The following is a 17,855-nucleotide window of genomic DNA, read 5'->3' on the forward strand; positions in this document are numbered from 1 at the left end:
GCTGTGTAGCAGTAGTTGAGGAATCATTCTTTTCCTGTTTCTCCCCGCCATGCTGTCACATTTTGCAGATGTAAGTATGCAAGATGTCACACACTTGTCTGATTTCTACTCTCCCATGGTGAGACCACATTTAGAATACTGTATCCAAGTCTTGGCTCCTCAGTTCAAAAAAGACAGGCATCTCCTAGAAGGAGTCCAGCAGAGGGCCACAAAGATGATAAAGGGCCTGGAGTATCTCCCATATGAGGAAAGGCTGAGTAACCTGGGTCTGTTCAGCCTGGGGAAAAGAAGACTGAAAGGGGATCTGATAAATGTTTATAAATATTTAAAAGAAGGTGGGAGGCAAATGGATGAGGCTCTTCTTGGTGGTGTGTAGCGATAGAACAAGTAGTAACGGCCTAAAACGTGAACACAGGAAGTTCCGTACTAACATGTGAAAGAACTTTGTTATGGTAAGGGTGATGGAGCACTGGAACAGGTTTCCCAGAGAGGTTGTGGAGTCTTCTATGGAGATTTTCACGACTCATCTGGATGCCTACCTGTGCGACCTGCACAGTAGGGTACCTGCTCTAGCAGTGGGTTTGGACTCGATGATCTCTTGAGGTCCCTTCCAGCCCCTACGATTCTGTGATCTGTAAGCAGAAGGAAGTAAAAGAATTGCAGTTCAAAAAAGATCATTATCTGTTCAGTGTTACGTGGCCTTCAGGAAGCCTATAGGAACTGGGGACACCTGTATAGCAAAAAGAGTATCTTAGCATTCTGGAGTGTCCTGTGCAACCTGTCACTCATGCATGTACTAGGAAAGCCCATGGTGTTTGCTAAGACAAGGAAAGAGATGCAAGCTGTCAGCTGGAACTGGTAAATCAAGAAGGATAATAATGGAAGTAAGACCTGGGATTTAGTGGCTAATTACTATACGGAGGGCTGTCCCAATAGGAAACCAGGTAGGAAAACATTATTAATGATTGAAGAATGTGATATGTGGAAAGGCTTAAGGGAGAGACTTATCTCTAAGGCATTCACAATAAAAGGCAAAGGAAAGGCAATTTGGCTTGAGGGCACAAACTGGGACTGTCATATAAGTAAGATGCACCCTCTTTTGCCCCCATTGCACATGTAAGGTAGGTGCTATCCGCTCATAAGTAAATCTAGGGACAGACTCTAGTTTGCACTCAACAGTTTTTTTTTTCTTGGTAGTGTGGCTCTGCACCATTGCTGAAGTCAGTGTTAAAGGTAGAGCTGGCTCTGCTGGATTTATTGCCATCTTGATCCTTACATTAATATGGATATATTAATTCAGTGAGTCTAGGCAGTAAGTGTCAGACAGGATATATGTTTTTCAAATAATGTCAATTCAAGCAAAGCATGAGTCTGTACTTAGAAATCTTACTGCTGTTTCCCACAAGTTTAAAGGTTACGTTCAGTCTTAATGAAAAATGACAACATGACTCACATTGCTGTTTTGTGGAGTATGAAGAAGAAATGCTGTCAGTGAAAAACTTCTGGGGGACAAGAATTTAATCATTTGAACAGAAAAGATTCAAAACGATTAAAAATTGAAAAAACCTGCTTGACTTTCATTGCAGGTATACCTGGGGAATGTGGGAAACATCTCTAGAGAATCAACTGATTTTAATAATACATGATGTATGCAGTTCTCCAAAGGCTAAATCACACTTTGTATTTAATCAAGGATCAGCTTCACAGGTGATGTAAATCAACAGGATTTTGTAGGAGCTGATGAAGATAACACTGCATTGTGCTTGTTTTAGGATTTAGTCCTTTTCACACTATGGAAAACATGGATTTTAGTGATCTCAGTCAACCAGGCGGAGCCATACAAGAGTAAACAAGTTGTTAATCTGAAATCACCTTAGGGCCTTTTTCTTCTCCCACTGAAATCGATGTCTAAATTCTCATCAGTTTGAGCAGGACATTAAACACGCACACACAAAAAAGGTAATATCCATGTTAATGTATTTTCTAAATATATGAATTAATCAGCAACTTGGTAAACTGGTTCAACAGCCTGATGCACTTGCTGAATCAACCTTGCTAAAAGAGATGCACCATCTGCCACGCAGTCTCTACCATACTGTTAAAAAGGCAACATTTTAAAAAATATAATTATTTTGGCTGTTAAAGGCCCTAATCTTTGCTCAGGCAAAATTGCTTAGAACAAGATGCTGTGTGTCTCTGCTATACCTTGTATATAAACTGTTTTTGTGGCAGAACGTTAGGTGTGAAGAAAGAGTTATTACAATTATGTTAGTGTTCCACACTGTCTTGAACAAAAATATTTATGTGTTCATAAATACTCTTGAATATTTTGTGTGTTTATACATCATATATTGAAAAACTAGAGAGAAACAAGATGAAGACAGACTTCTTCGTGATAAACATCTACTAACTTCCTTCAAGTTAGTGACTTGGGAAAACCTCATCTGTAATGCTCACATTTATTGCTGTCTTTACGAGCTAGTTTTACAGTATCGGTAACAAATAGTTTCAATACTGATGTTTAAAAGCGATCCCCTTTCCTTGCTTCTTTTCACCCCTTTGTACTTTGCAAAGCAGGACACTGGGGGTCTTGGAGAGAAACGGAAGGATGTTCACAGGCCTGTTTCTGCCACAGCAGGTAACAGGGGGAAACAGAGCATTTTTTTTCTCTTGAAACATGTGAAGAGTAAAGTTTTACCTGAGGTGAAACTTCTGACAGAAGAACCCCAAGAGATGCTGCTCAGGGTGAAAACTTTGCATTTGTGCCCTGGCAGTTTTGTTCCTTTATCTGGTGCTCACTTTAATCCCATTCTGTATATCCAGTTCCTTTCCAAACAGGAGAAAGAAAGCAAACAAAGTGGGCCAAAGTCCATTTTTAGCCTTACCAAAATGGCTCTCACATGTGGTGACTTGTGAGGAGTGAGGTTTGGATATACCCCTATAAGCACAGCATCAGCCTACAGCCTTTGTGCTTGCTTTCTTTATAAAGGTTAAGCATCTCCAGCTGTGTTTGTAGTAGGGAAAAGGAACTGTGGTGAGAATGTACTTTAGCTGCAGCCACCATATTGGCATGCTGCTTTTGAACCCTGGTAACTCTACTTCCCCTTCAAACTGTTATTCTGGCAGTTTGGGGCTATTTGAATTGCGCTGACAGCCATTTTCTGTTGTGCTGGCCAGGTTTCATAGGCACTATTTGTCATAAGTATGGGTCAACCCTCATAAATATGCCTCTCTTGGCATTTCACAACTGTCTGTGAAGGTGTTGCTCAACCAGAGTCCCGGCCCTGCAGCCATGGTGTGCAGAGGTGTTGAATCTCCTGGATCAGATGTGGGCCCTGAGGCGATCCTGACTGTGGCAGAGCCGTGTTCAAACAAGTGCTGATCCTGCTGCTGAATGATGATGTCCTTTTTGACTGCCCTTGCAGATGTTTCCAAGAGCTGCGTTTTATTTATGCATCAACAAATGATCTGATGTTTGCTAAGGATTTGAATCCAGCCATTGAAGAATAATAAATGACTGTTTAGGTTAAGCTGAAATTTTGCAGCCTGATTCAGTTACAGTGGTGACTCACTTCGAGTTGGTTCTCACATGATTCACAAAGAGTAGGGGTGACTCAACCCACAAATTTACTTAGCTCCCATGTTATTTTCCCTCTCAGTGAAAAAAAATTGGTTGTAATAAATAATCACAGCAAACTTTGACTTACCCCGAGGTAAAATAAATGTGTGTGTTGAAAGGCTGCATATTTGTAATAATAAATTATTTACTGAGGTAAGGATGAAATAATAGGACACATGGATCGTTAAACAAGAAATGTGCCATGCATTTTTGGTTGATTCTTTTGCATAGCAGGTCTAAATAATAGAAGAATGGTTATTCTTATCTAATGGTGGCATCTGGCAAGGCTTTTCTGTCAATGTCCATACTTCCATAGCCAACCGATTCTTGGCATTTGTTCTATGAAATAAGTAATTTATGTCTGAATCCAGACATTTTTGAAGCTATACCAATTCAGAAAGTATGAAATACCCAAGTTCTCAAAACTGGCTCTTAGAAGGGTGTCGTAGGCTGGTCACACAAAGTCCTGAACTACCTGAAGACATCTATATGAAAAAACATTGATTGAGTTCCAGTACGATATCTAATTCACAGCGGTAAGACATTCTCTCCCAACAGGAACCATGAGTCACTTATATTTTTTATTCAGAAGTCACAACTGCTATCAGTGTTCCATAAGCTTATGCATAAACACATGGCTGTGGTGTAAATTCAGTCTAAATTACTGAGAGTTTAGAGTTAGTTGGAGGCTGTTAACCTATCCTTTTTTGGGTCGTCTCAAATGGATATAAACATCTAGGTAACCTCAGAGCTTCTTAGCACGCTGTGAGTAATCACCCTCCCTTTCATAAGTGAAACAACAAAGAATCTGGAAAATGAAGAAATTCTGCCATGTCAACTGACTTGGTCATTAAAAAGGTCATTGGCAAACAGGATTGTTTCTTAGCCTCATAAATACCAAGTGTCAATAATATCCATAACTTAAACTTTAAAAGTCCATATCTAAATGGGATTAAATTACAGGGAACAAATAATACATGGTTTGAAAGATTAAGGAGAGAATTTGGAATTCTTTGAAAAGATAGCATCATTGGACAGGAAATGTCACCATGGTTCAGGTGTGGCAAGAAATTTCAATGAAATAAAAAGGATGCAATGGCAAATTCCCCAAAACTAAGGGACATAAACAATGACCCTAATGAAGAGTACGTAAGAGCTTTGATGAGATTTAAGACACGGAGCTAAAGGACTTAGAGAGAAGGGCTAAAGAGAGAAGAAAAGGCTAGGAGATAACCATGGAGCGTCACATGCTGAACCAATGCAGTACAAGTCCGGTGGAGCATTTTTGTGGTACACGGAATGCCACCCTTTTGTCGCAAAGTTTGCCAAGCAGCCACAAGCTGTTTTAAGGTTATTCACAGAGCGAAGCAAATGCAAATGTTATTTTGAGCTTTCCCTCAACTAAAGGAGAAGGTAGAAGGATGGCTTTGTGCTCAAAGTAGAGGACTGGGGTTTGTTTATTCTTGGTTCTGCCACAGTCTCCTTATGCAACCTTAGGCCAAGCTATTCATCACTTTGTGCCATGGTCTTGCTACTTGTAAAATACAACTGATAGTGTGTATGTCACAATGGACGTTTGAAGCTAAATTCTTTAATAGTTGCAAAATGCTTTGAGATGTAACAATGGGAAGGACAAATTACTAAATGCTGCAATGCTGCATGCAGTTTTGCTAATTAGTGCCTTTTTAGGTACTGATCCCTTATTGTTCGTAGATTAATACTGCAAGCTGGTCCATTTTTATTCAGTGGTATCTTTGACCTAACTGGCTCTGGGACTGATCTGGAACAGAAGAATTCCTTTCCTTTTTGGTGATGCTAATGGATGGAATAAAAATTCTCCAGGCTGGCTCTTAGAATTCCCGGAGTTTACAGGTTTCTTAGGCTTGTGCAAGCTGGTCTTGCAAAAGCCACTGGATTGGCCAATGGATTTTTGGAGGCAGTCTTAACTGTTTATGTATTTAATGCACATATTGTACCGGTGAAAGAATCTACAAAAACAAGGCTCATTCTTATGGATGTATGTTGATAGAAGAGCTGCTATGAACTGGCTCACTTCATAAGCATTGCCCATCAAACACGCTAACCTCTTTCCATGAGCAAATATATCTTTTGATAAATAAGCCACAGCTATGTTTCCCTAAACAGTGTATTTTGGGGGAGTGTATTTCTAAATATGTTCTCCTATCAGAACTGCTGTTAGATCATGTATGGTGGACCATTAATAATCATACGTAACATGTCTGTTCTCCTTATTGCTGAGCTTCCATGTAAATATTTGTCTGGTTCATTGTTGCTTTGGGACTGTCATAGCAGATGCTTTTGCTTTTTCTATTGCTGTAAACAAGCTGTTGTGACTGATACTTCTTTTCACCATATGTCCTGAACACTCCCAGTTCATAGTTATATGTCATTTCCAGGATGCTTTGTAGGGTGTGTATGCCTCCACCCCATTTCAAAATCAATGTAACTCTCAATGGATTGACTAATGACTGCAAGGTGTTCCTTAGCATGCTGGTTTTGGCTGACAGTGCTACTAAATGAACAGCCGTTTGCTTAACATGTCTTTCATGGTTCCCATGTGAAGTAATTTTTACTGACAAATTGAACATACCAGTGGCTTCAGGTTTGCAAGTGAGCATCTAGAGAGATAGGATCCTGAAATTAGGAAGTATGATCCCAGCTTGTTACCTTGAATACTGATAATTCTCCCCTGTCCCGTAGCCATATCCTGTGTTTATATTGGCCTCCTTCATTTTGTTTTGCTGATCTCATCACTACATCTGTCATGAATCTGGTAGGTAGTGGGTGGTGAGAACTAAAGAAAACTGGAATGTACCTGTAAGTGTGGTGTGCTGATGCAGTGTGTAAGATGTTGCAATTCTGCCCCACTCTGAGGAGCTAGGATTGATGTCAAGTTATTTTTTTTTTTATTTTGTTGTCATGTATTGTTGCATTAGACCATTCTTAAACCTGTTCATAGAATAGGACGTGGAGCACCAAAGAGAAATTGCTTATGCACACCAAACGTACTTACTTGTTATTACAGTGGGCGGACATGCTTTATTATTCACCTATGACATGTTGACCTTCCAGAAGGTCTACCTGGCATTTTAGTAATAGCATGTGACAATACAGTATTGAGTGTGGTCAGGGATGGTGTCCCTGTTAATCATCTTAATAAAAGCAATCATCTGGAGGTGAACAGAAACTGAATTCAGTCTTGTAAACATGTGAAATAAGTTAAACTACAGGAAGGAGCATTCTTTGACCATCTCTCTCATCTGACTGCATTTCTACATTATGTGGTTGTCTGAGCCTATGTCATGCATGCTGCATTGCTGGACTGTCTTTACTGCTTCATGTGTTGCTGCTGGGAGCACAACTGGTATAAATGACAGCTTTTCCTTGGCAACTGGGGATCTGTTCATGTTGCCTTTAGAACGTGGCACGCTAGCTTTTACCTTGGTAGGTGTCTATCTGGCAGCGAGCTGTGTGACTGTAGGTGTGCAGCCACTGGTTCCCTTGAAGGTAGCGTAAATGCCTGCACATGACTTCTTGTAGCTCCACAGCAGCAGGGCCAAAGTTTCTTTGTATGCATACAGTGCAGCTTCTCAAACATCTGTCCTTTCTGCTGACATAATGGTGTAAGTTATGGTTCCTCATGGTAGGGAGAGAACGTCTGTACCAACAGCCTGACAGAGCTGTCCCAAAAAGAAGCATGTCTGCACTATGTGTTGTCCAAATCAAATTATTATTTTACGATGTGTTAGATTTAAAATGTATTTTGATGTAGTAAATGCTTTCTGTGCTTGAATACAGCTGTCAGCCAAGTTTCTGCTGCAGTTGAGTGCAGAACAATGTTGGTTTTGATTACGATGGGTTCTCTTTTGCAGAGATGCTGGGACAGACAGATCATTTGAGTGCATATGATTGCCCCATTGCCCGAGGCATAGGATGGCTGTTTTTCTTTGCTGCCTTTGTCAAGTGTCAGACGATGAGTACTGTATGCTGCTGCCTGCTTTTATGCAGCAGTCTGAGCACCTGGGATGATGCTGCTGGTCTTCCTTAGTGCTTACTGTACAATGTCTGTCCCATTTGCAGCTGGGTGTTGTGGTTGGTGATCTTTTATCTCCAAGTGCCTTTGAAAACTGCAAACTGTCACCTGACTGTGTGTTTTTTTCTTATTTTTTTTTCTTGCCGTAACTTGCACCTACCTAACATAAATGTGCCAAACTAACTTTGCGCTTGAAAGAAATAATACTAGTTCTGTGGAAGTCCTGAAATAAAATGTGTCCCATAGGATTTCCTGCCTCTCTGTGAATGCTGGAACGTGTGATCAATTTAATGAAGGGGTCCTCAGTGCTCTCAGAGCTCAGGGCTCTGTGCTGGCTGCGTGGTGAGGGGCAGGATTTAAGGTGTGCAACTGGAGAGGAGCACAAATGGTGTTACCTCCTTGTTTCAGATGGATATCTTTTGCCCTATGCTTTATATAGACTGGAGTAGAAATAATCTTTGCTTCAGAAAATGTTTATGATTACAGATTTGACAGATGCTGCCTTCTTTCAGAGGCTGTACTGTTGCTGGCCATCAATGCATAGTGTGGTCCCCAGCCCACCGCTATAGTTCTTATGAAGACTTAGCAAAGGTACAGTGCCCTCAAATTTGATACTGGCTTGAGAAACAGAAGGGAAAACTCTAATTATTGGTTTTTAGGGAGATCCCAAAGTACTTTTTACATTCTTGGAGTAGCTCTGTATTGCCTACGTGGTGACTTCCGTTATTATTTGAAATCAAATTTTTCACTTATTCCAGAGGCAATTACTGTAAGCAAGTGCTTTTAAAGTAGTGGTCTTTTTGCCTAACCGTATGGCTTAATGCTTGTCGTTCTCATAGCATAAATAAATTGAGGTGGTTTCCTTTTGTATTAGCTATCTGTACTGCATATTCTGCTGTTATTACACCAACCATCATATAGGTTATAAGCCTCTGAAAAAGTTGATTGAAAAATGATGAGAAGGGAATTAGAAAAAAACCACAAACACTAGAGAATGTTGTTTCTATTTTTTTTTTTGATATCTATTTTTCAACCATCTGGAACAGAGTTGTATTCTTTGCTACATTCGTGTGCCGTGCTGTGCTGGTTGTGTTGACCTTTGCCACTCACAGAGGTAAATTTGACCACAGAGGTTCAGTTGTCCTTATTGTTATTGTAAGATACACTCTGTATACAGCAACTGAGTTAAATGACACTGGAAGGTAGCGTCTACATTTCATAGTTACTTTTTCTCAGATAAATAATTACCAGCAGTTCATGGTTTCAGAGCAGAACACCTAACTGGAGTCAAAAGGAACTGAGATTATGTTCACGAATTTATGGTGGACATTTTTATATTGCCATATGTGTCACAATGAATAACAGCATTCTATCCCTTGTTCCTTACAGATAAAACAAGACAAACCAGAAAAGATACCAGATCTAAAATCCCTAGTAAAAGAAAAATTTACTGCATTGGAGAGCATGAACAGTGACTCAGATTTGGAAAAAAATGAAAAATATATGTATTTTAAGGATCAACTTAAAGACATGAAAAAACAATGTAAGTCATTTATTTTTTTAAAGATTATTTGTTAAATGGTGACATATGTACTAAATATCTTAACATATAGATCTGCCAGTTGTGGCTGAAGCTGAGGTGAGTGTTCCGAATTCAAAACTTACTTAAACTGATATCTGTGTAGCAGAAAGCTGATGTAGCTACCTGGGTGGTTTTAGACTCTTGCAGTTCCTGCCTTGCTTGGATACAAGTACCATGGGAATCTTGTTTCACATCCCCTTTTGTAAGGTGGGCTTTTTCATCTGAAGACAGGGACTTTTCTTTAATTGATAAGATCTTCTAAAAAGATTAGGTAAGCTGTTTTCTTTTGTCACTTAAACAAATTGCTCCTGTTTCACAACTCGGATGTGTTGCAACTCTAAGACCTTTGCTTTAATCGTAGAACTGTATTGTTGGAAAATGCTTACTGTGTGTTTTCTCAGGTTTACAACTTCTATGCACACACCATGTAATGCTGCAACATATTAAAATCTGTTTTTCTTAATTCTTGTTGTTTCATCAAGTGTTAAAATTTTAAGTCATTTGTACTTGAGTTACAAGAAATGTTGGAGAATTAAAAGTTCTGGTGTTTATGCAACAGAACAAAGTAGTATACTTTTATTGCCCTGCACAAATAGCAGCTATTAAAAATCACTCAGATTACTGTTACTGGGAAATCATGGGCTCTAACACTATTTGTGCTGTTCTTCACCAATCGTGGTTATGTTTTGAAATCATATTATTCTGCTTACTGTCCCTTGACCCCTGTACCTATTCCCTCCTACACCACATTTTGATTTCAACATAAACTGGTATCTCAGGAACTTCAGGAGTTGTAGATTAATGATTTATTTCATTGGAAACTGATATTCTGGATTCTCTCCTGTAGCTCTCCTTGCATTTTTTTTTGGAAGCCAGTGCAAAACCCGCTGAAACTAGCGGAAAGAATTTTCCCACTGACTTCACTGGACTTTGGATTACTTCCCTATAGAGATTTACGAAGTGTGAGGACATTCTTGACAAGGTGAATTTTAGATCTGATATCTCAGGACTCGCTAGGACTAGAGCTTGAGGGCTTCATATATTTGTTTCCCATCTTTATGGTTTTTCAGATTTTGAATTTGAGTATTAGCACTGATGTCTGAGTTTAATAGAAATCTTGGCACTACTCTAAGAATGAACGTACCAAGTTGCAGACCACAAAAAAAGTGTAATTTTCACTCCCTACATAACCATGCAATTATTACTGCCCTGCCATTATGTTGTAATTCCTAATTTCCAGGTGTTTGTAACTGAGAAGATAAAATCTTGATAACTGACTTCGGATTTACTTTCCAGTCTGTAATTGCCTGAGGAGGGGGTGTGTGTCCCAGTAATATAGTCAGTTCAGGCTATGTGATGGAGCTGTAACTGGCAGACCTGTTGAAAAATTAAATAAGCACAGTAAGAGTTATTCTTAAAAAAAAAAAAAAAGAAATAAAAGAAATGAGGACATCATTATACTACTACTGCCTGAAATCCAAATCTGTCTTATTAGCAACTTGGACTTCTGTTTCGGTTGTGCATAGAGATCAGACAGTGGCCATCAGGATATGCCTGAAGATATTGCATGAACCAATGTTCAGTATTGCATGAACTATGTTTAGTACACAGATTACTGATCAGCTGGGTCAGCTTAGGGTTAGCAGGACTCATAGTGGTTTTGATAAGGTAAAACTATCAGATTTGCTTCCATTGCAGCCTTTAATGGGATTCAAAAGGTTGAATGGGAAATAGTTGACTTTCACAAAGTCTTGGATGTGATACAAAGTTTTTGTGTTCTAAATAATGATCTTTGATTCAAGTAAACAGTCTGGTTCTGCCCACCCTCTCTTGAAATGGTAAACTAAATACTACCTCAAGTCTGCAAATAGAAAGGAGTTAAATTTCTCAAAGCAAGCACGATTGTACTGCCTTAAACATGCATTCAGTGTTGTCTCTTCTGCCTGAATAATCTGTTCATCTACTGTAAAGTCGCTTTCCTTGAAAATGCTCTTTAACCAGGAAGGCTTACAGACATTCTTGAGTAATAATGGGTAACTGAAGATCAATGGAGTCTGCTTATGTTTAAATGTATAAATTTGCTTCTATATGAGGTAGTGTCCTGGGAGCAGTAAGACTGCCTGGTTTCTCTATTTCATGTAGTAATGTGATCTTCTTATAATTACTCTCCTCCTTTCTCCCTCCTTTTGTGAGCTTTCCCCATTCATGACTAGCCTTTAAAAAGGCCCAAAACTCTCAACAAAGAATTGGCTATTCACAAACTTAAAAATTACAGATATTCACATTCTTAAAGGATCGGGGCCACTGATCTTAACACCTTTGTGAGAGGCTGAACTGACTTGTGATCTCCATCTAGTACAAAAAGCCTCACTGTTGGACTTTACATAGTAAATCAGTATGCTGATATGTGTAATAGAACACTGTCAGTGTTATCTAAAATACCACCTATGCCAAGTAGAAGGCAGTGTTACTGTGCTGGGTGAGCTCGGAGGCAGGAATGTCTGCACTGCAATACCAGCTGAAGAGCTTTGAAATCTGTAACGCTGGCTAGTTTCAATAAACTGCTGATTTGCCTTATAGCACCCCTGTGTACATGATGGTTTTTGTTTTATTTTATTTTATTTTTTTTGTAAAGAGAACATTAAGGTCACCCTGTTAAATATTCAGCAGCCATGCTAAAGTCAGGTCATGTGCGTGCTTCTTAGATCCTCCTTAATGAGCTGTGCCTTCATAACCCTTACAAGGGTTCACATATACAGATCTCATCATATAATTTATTCTAATGTGTCTGCAAACTCTGGGACACGCTTTAAAACTACTTCTTGTGAGCTATGTATATCAATATATTCACTAACAGCTACCTGTTCAACATTTTTGTTTCAAGTTGAAGTTTTCCAGATTTGGGCTCAACTTCATGGATAATCCCTGACCCATTTAAAGCACTACGGGCAGAAATACAGTACGGTCCAGTTTTTCCTCTTTCCTGGGATTTGGTTTTATTGCCAGCTCAGATGGAATATCAGAATTGCAGCCAAGTTTTCTCAGAGGAACTTTTGTGAAGTTTTCCTTTGTCCCAGCCTTTTCCACCTCACAGGGGCAGAAGGGGTAGGTACAAAAATGATTTACCTCCCATGATGGGTTACCATTAATCCCTGCATGTCTTTTATGCAGGGTTTAACATTTGTATTCTGGAATAGCTGAACAGGGACATGTTATGTTCTCACGTCATCTTGTTACTTAGAAATTAACTTGGCATGAGGATTTTAGGTACAGTGTGGAGTGTGAAGCAGTTAAATATAACCTTGCTTTAACAGAAAAGAGAGCTAGTACATTTTCCGTCTTGTTCTTGAGATTCTTGATATTTGCTGCCACAGTAAATGAAAGGGGAAGGGAACTGCCTGGTTGTTACCTGCCACCTGAGCAGTGACACGTGCTGTGGGAGGCAGCTCTAAGTCCCAGGGAGGAGAAAGGCACTGCATCACCTTCAGACTGTGCTCGTCTCTAGGCGATTCTGCAGAGAGGAGACTTCAGCTTTAAACTCCAGCAGCAGCAGATGATACCATGCCTTAGAGCAGTTTCTGTTCTGCTCATCTTTCAGACAGTTTGCAGGCAATCTGCGAGCCTTTATTGTGCAGCTACTTTAGCTGGAATTTGTGCGAAATGATGCAAAATCCCCACCTCTGATGGTATGTGTCAAAACACTGTCAGACAGGCTTATGTGAACAGCAAGTGATTTCTCTGAAGTCTCTTTCCAGAGCTGTGTTACATGCCTAAATGCCCACTTCTGATTTTTAAGGGAAAACAGTTTCATTCTTCTACTTAAAGCTGATCAGATTGTAAGGAATAAATTAGAAGTGTTGAGGGTTTTTTGTTTTTGTTGTTTAACCATTTCTTGTGTCTACATTATCTTTTCCAAATAATTGAGCACTTGTAAGCATATTCGCTAAATCTGGTAAGATCAGAAAAATTCAAAATGACGGCATGCGTGGTTTCTACAGAATTTTTTCCTGACCTTAACCTTACGTGACTGATGCTCTCCTTACATGTAAGGGTCCCAGATCTGCAAAATGCCTAGTGATCTACTTTTGATTAATTGAAACGTTTAAGCAAATTCCTGAAGCTAAATTGCATGAATGTATCCTTTGAAATGGGTGAAAGGGTGAAATTGCTGGCATGTTTCACTTCCTTCTTGGAGCATAACCACAGAGCAGAACTTTACAGGACTGAACTTATAGGAACTAAGTCATGATTACTGTAGGAATTGTAACTTTGCATTAGTATCTTTTTGTAAATTTAAAATCCCCCCTTGTGTTTAATGTTGCGTTAGCAAGTCTTTTTATTTCATGCCAGTATACATATCAAAGGCATCTTCTGGCACAGAGTATGAGAATTTTGCCTTCACAAAATGAAAGTAAGTGCTGTCTTTAATCTGTATGTATCAGTTTAAGTTTCTGATACCCTGTGAAAAGAACTAATCAGAAGCTGTAATCTTTACTCCTGTGACCCTAGCTGCCACTGTAGTGTTTGCTGAAGGTTATTTAGTTTCACATTCAGTGCACAAAGTGGGACAGGTTTCATAGCCCTTTTATAGTAGCTGACAACGTGCACTTTGGAACCCCTGATATCCACCTTCTGCACAAACGCCCGACAGATGCATACTTCATTAGCAGTTGTTTTGTAGAATGTGCTAAGATTTGGGTGAATGACAATAATGCTGGCTATGCCAAGCAATTTAAGGAGTGAATTTGGCAAGTGTAAGAATACTTTTTTTTAGGAAACAAATCGCTCTGAGACAAAGTATTGGTTTTGGCAGCTGTTTTGTCATAGGAAACCAGTAATGTCGTTTGGAAGGTAGCAACAATGTGGTTGTAGTGCTCTTCTGTGCCCTGTCTATTGAGGAAACAGAATCTCAGAAATTTCCTAAGGAAAAAGTATGTGTCATGATTTAACATTCTGCTAGGATAGGTTCATAGTCATTACCGATAGCAGATATTTCCAAAGGAGAAGATTTCAATGTTTAATGTTGAAGTAGACACCATTATGCACGATGCATATATTTTAAAACCACGAATTCGCTGAAAGAAAATGATGTGAAAAATGTTACTTTTCCTTCAGTTTGGGAGAGAAAAAAGGATAATACTGTGAAAGGAATTCTCTTGAAATTCCTAAAACAGTCTTTCTAGAGATTTTAGGGAAAACTAAAAGTCCTCTATATGCTTTTAGTAGGATAAGAAAACAAGCTGCGGCATGACACTGTGTAATATAATGCATGATAATTTCATTCAAATAATCCTCACAACATCATACTGAGGTAGGAAGGTTAATTTTTTTCCTCACCATGTAACAGAGGTGAAACTTGAGTGAATAGTCACTTGTGTAAATGAATAAGTAAACAGAAACTTGAGTAAAAGTTACTCGTACAAGTAATTTTTCACCTCTGTACTTTCCTTTTCGTCTTTATTCTTACATGTATTGGCAGAAGATCAACTAAAAAATAAGGTTAATTTATTTTTTATTTGTATTGTTAATAGAGAATAATCATTTAAGATCCCTTTACTAATTATGGTGAAACAACTGCAGCGCAAAAGTTGAAAATTCTGGCTGAGGGTGGGATTGGTGTTATGACAGTTCAGTGCTGTGTGTGGGATATGCACTTGTCATTTATGTAAAGCTCCTTATAGACAGCCCTTTATCTAGTAAAGAAATGAAAACTGATCTAGGACTTAGGAAGGTAGCTTGCAGTTCAGGAGACCTCAGTTTAGTTCTTTGCTTTCTTACAGTCTTCATATGAGTTCAAGCCATTTAGGTTCAAAGCAGCATAGTTTTCACTGAGATTTATGTGTCTAGAATCTTTGTGAGTCTGAACATTACACCTGTGTCTGAAATTCAGCAAAGTATGTATTGTGTTTGTGGGCTACTCAAGGAGAGTAATGAGCATGGATAGGCTCAGATCCATGTTGCTCAGGGCTGGTGCCTCACGGAGCAAAGTAGCCACTCTGCAAAGCATTCAGTCGCCATCCTTTGTCATGTGGCTCTCCTGCGGCACTAAATCATCATTATTATTTTTTCTGATTTTTCAGTTCAAAGAGCTGGAAGTAATAACATAATTGTGTTTTAGCCTGCCAGAGTAATTTTTTCGTGGCACGATGCTGAGGGAGCAAATTGCAGCCCCTGAGGAGTGACATGAAGATGTGTAGAGGCATTTGTGTGAATGAGACCTGACTTTTGGGTAGGGTTAGAGGGGTGCCCTGAGTGAAGAGAGAGTGAAGACAGAGACTCTCCTGTCAGGATATTTTCTGGAAGGAACTAGGTGGCTTGTTCAGGAAGGATTGGGAGTCCAGGGCCTGGGAAGGAAATGGAATGAGTTAGAGTGCTGATGATTATGTCTGATATACAAATCTTCTGTTTCACTGAGCTATTGGAAAGAGAAACAAGCTAGAGAAACAAGATGCCCGAGCACTACAGCAGTGGCAGTTATACAGTACCTACGATGAATATCCAGACTTCAAAATTACCATCAAATATTGGTATCCTTGACAGTATGCAAAAAAAGACCAATTTGAGAGTGAACGATGCTGTCAAGACCCCTCTCATGCAATCTGTGGCACTTTTTCCAAGTCAAAAATTAACTATGTTGATAGTATAGCAAACAGAAGTTTCCATAAACAGCAAAAGTGTTAACAGATTCATGGAGAGCAACAGTTGCCAATGGATCTGGTGCAGGATTCTTTGATAAGAAGGTTGTCTTTGCAATGGGATTTATCAAAATTAAAACTTTCTGCGGTAGTTTATTGCTTTGGCACTGAGAGGTCTGAAGTGGAATTTGCAGTTAAAATGGAAGAAGAATCACCACGCCCCTGAAAAAGCCCTTCTCCACTAGGGGTAACCCAGAGTGTAGGAGACAAGGGTTTCAGCCTCAGCAGTTTAGAATCAGACCTGAACTGATGGTGGGCCTAGTATGTGATTGACCTATTGGCTCTGGAATCAGACTCCCCCTCTCTGTGTTCAGTGTGCATTTAAATATATGATGTAAAGATGGAAACAACTGCAGAAGGGAATACAGTGTCAAAACACTGGCCCTTTAGCCCTATGGTAAAAGCACTCAGCTGAGGAGGGTATCTACATCAGCAGGAGCATCAGATGTAGGCCTTTCTTATAAAAAATATCTGCCCTTCCAATCAGTGAACACTTAAGGGTAAACTCTTTTGATCTCTTTCTGTGTCTCTCATCTGATCTGTAAACATACTTTTAAAAGATCTATGTTTCATTGCATTTCAAAAGTTTCTGCAAGATATCTCTTGCTTTCAGATCAGATCAGCTTTCAGATCAGCACTGAGTATGTAAAATCTAGAAAGGAAATGGAGTGTTGCATAGAAATGATTTTTATTATTATTATTATACACTTAGGGATAATACTATGTTTGGGTAATTTATTGTTACTGTCATGGGATAATTCTCTTTTAAGTGAGCACATTGATGGCTACCAGCATGGCATTTTTACTGTTTGTAAGAACACAGGTCAGGAAGGGAGGGAGCTTCTGGGTGCTGATTCCGTTCTCTCGATGTTGCAGTCAATCACATCATCTAACAAAACACAGTCAATCACATCATCTCCATTTTTCTCCTCTACTTCTGCTGGAAAAGCGATGAAGAACCTGCAAACTTTGCTCAGATGGTGAGAAATATTCAGGGAAGGCAAATCTCCGGTGAAATTTGTGCTCGTTTGTTCTTGTGCCAGCACTGCACCCTAGCTTATATAGATCTTCTCCCTCAGTGGTGTCTCGTTTCATTCAGTCAGTTCCTGTATTTCTTGACTGCATCATAATCCATTCGTGCAGCATGGAAACTTTTAAAAGCTTATGTCTTGTGACCATAAGTGAGTTCATCAGAAATATTTTATAAATTACAGATGAGTAAGAAGCATAGAAATTGATGTCAAAGTGCCCACAGAATTCTGAAAACTTCAATAGATGAATTATACTCTATGGAAAATCTGATTTCCCGTAATAAAAGATCAGCAATTTCACTTCTTTCATGGTGTAATAGCACATATTATTTTTATTGTAAAAATCTGAGCAATGAAAATGCAAAACTGCCTCTGTCATCTCACTACAATTTTTCTTGCCATTTTGTCTTTTGTATGTCATTCGGACAAATTTCAAAGATAGAGAGTGGAAGAATTCCTTTCTTGTGCCATGAGCTTACAGCATAAACTTCAAGTGTGATCAAGGGAAGGAAAGTAAAGAACAACCCAAGGAGATGGAGGCAAAGAAAAATCGAAAAAAGCATCTTGGTTGTAAGATTTTTGAGTGGAGATGTTCTCTTTTGGTAGTTAGGATGTTGATTAAGGAGGAGAAAAATGATGCTCAGTGGAGATTAAAACTTAGGGAACTTTATATTATTTACTCATTTATTATGCTTATTGAACATTTGTCTTACTCATGAAGAGAGAGTAGTTTCCTTTACCTTTCCTATGTGTTCATTTTAATCAGTATGCGCAGAGATCAAAAGCAATTCTACTACAGGAATTCTCCCAAGTAAAGCATTTGGATTGAGTGCCAGCACAAAAAGCATTTGAGGAAGAACAGGGAAGTAGATCT

The 17,855-nt window shown here is 39.1% G+C and overlaps 1 protein-coding gene across 4 annotated transcripts in view; it reads left to right on the forward strand.

Moving 5' to 3' along the window:
- The window catches only part of NSMCE2 (NSE2/MMS21 homolog, SMC5-SMC6 complex SUMO ligase), a 127,873-nt gene that overhangs the window by 50,403 nt on the left and 59,615 nt on the right, over positions 1–17,855 (forward strand). For all 4 annotated transcript variants that reach the window (XR_002434876.1, XM_021385765.1, XM_021385767.1 and 1 more), the window contains one exon: positions 9,063–9,216. Coding sequence is in view for 3 of the 4 variants with exons in the window: in XM_021385765.1 (XP_021241440.1) it covers positions 9,063–9,216 (154 nt within the window). In the remaining variant the exon portion in view is untranslated. The remainder of the gene's footprint in view (positions 1–9,062; positions 9,217–17,855) is intronic.

Source organism: Numida meleagris, chromosome 2 (genome assembly GCF_002078875.1).
Source record: "Numida meleagris isolate 19003 breed g44 Domestic line chromosome 2, NumMel1.0, whole genome shotgun sequence".
Lineage (NCBI taxonomy): Eukaryota > Metazoa > Chordata > Aves > Galliformes > Numididae > Numida > Numida meleagris.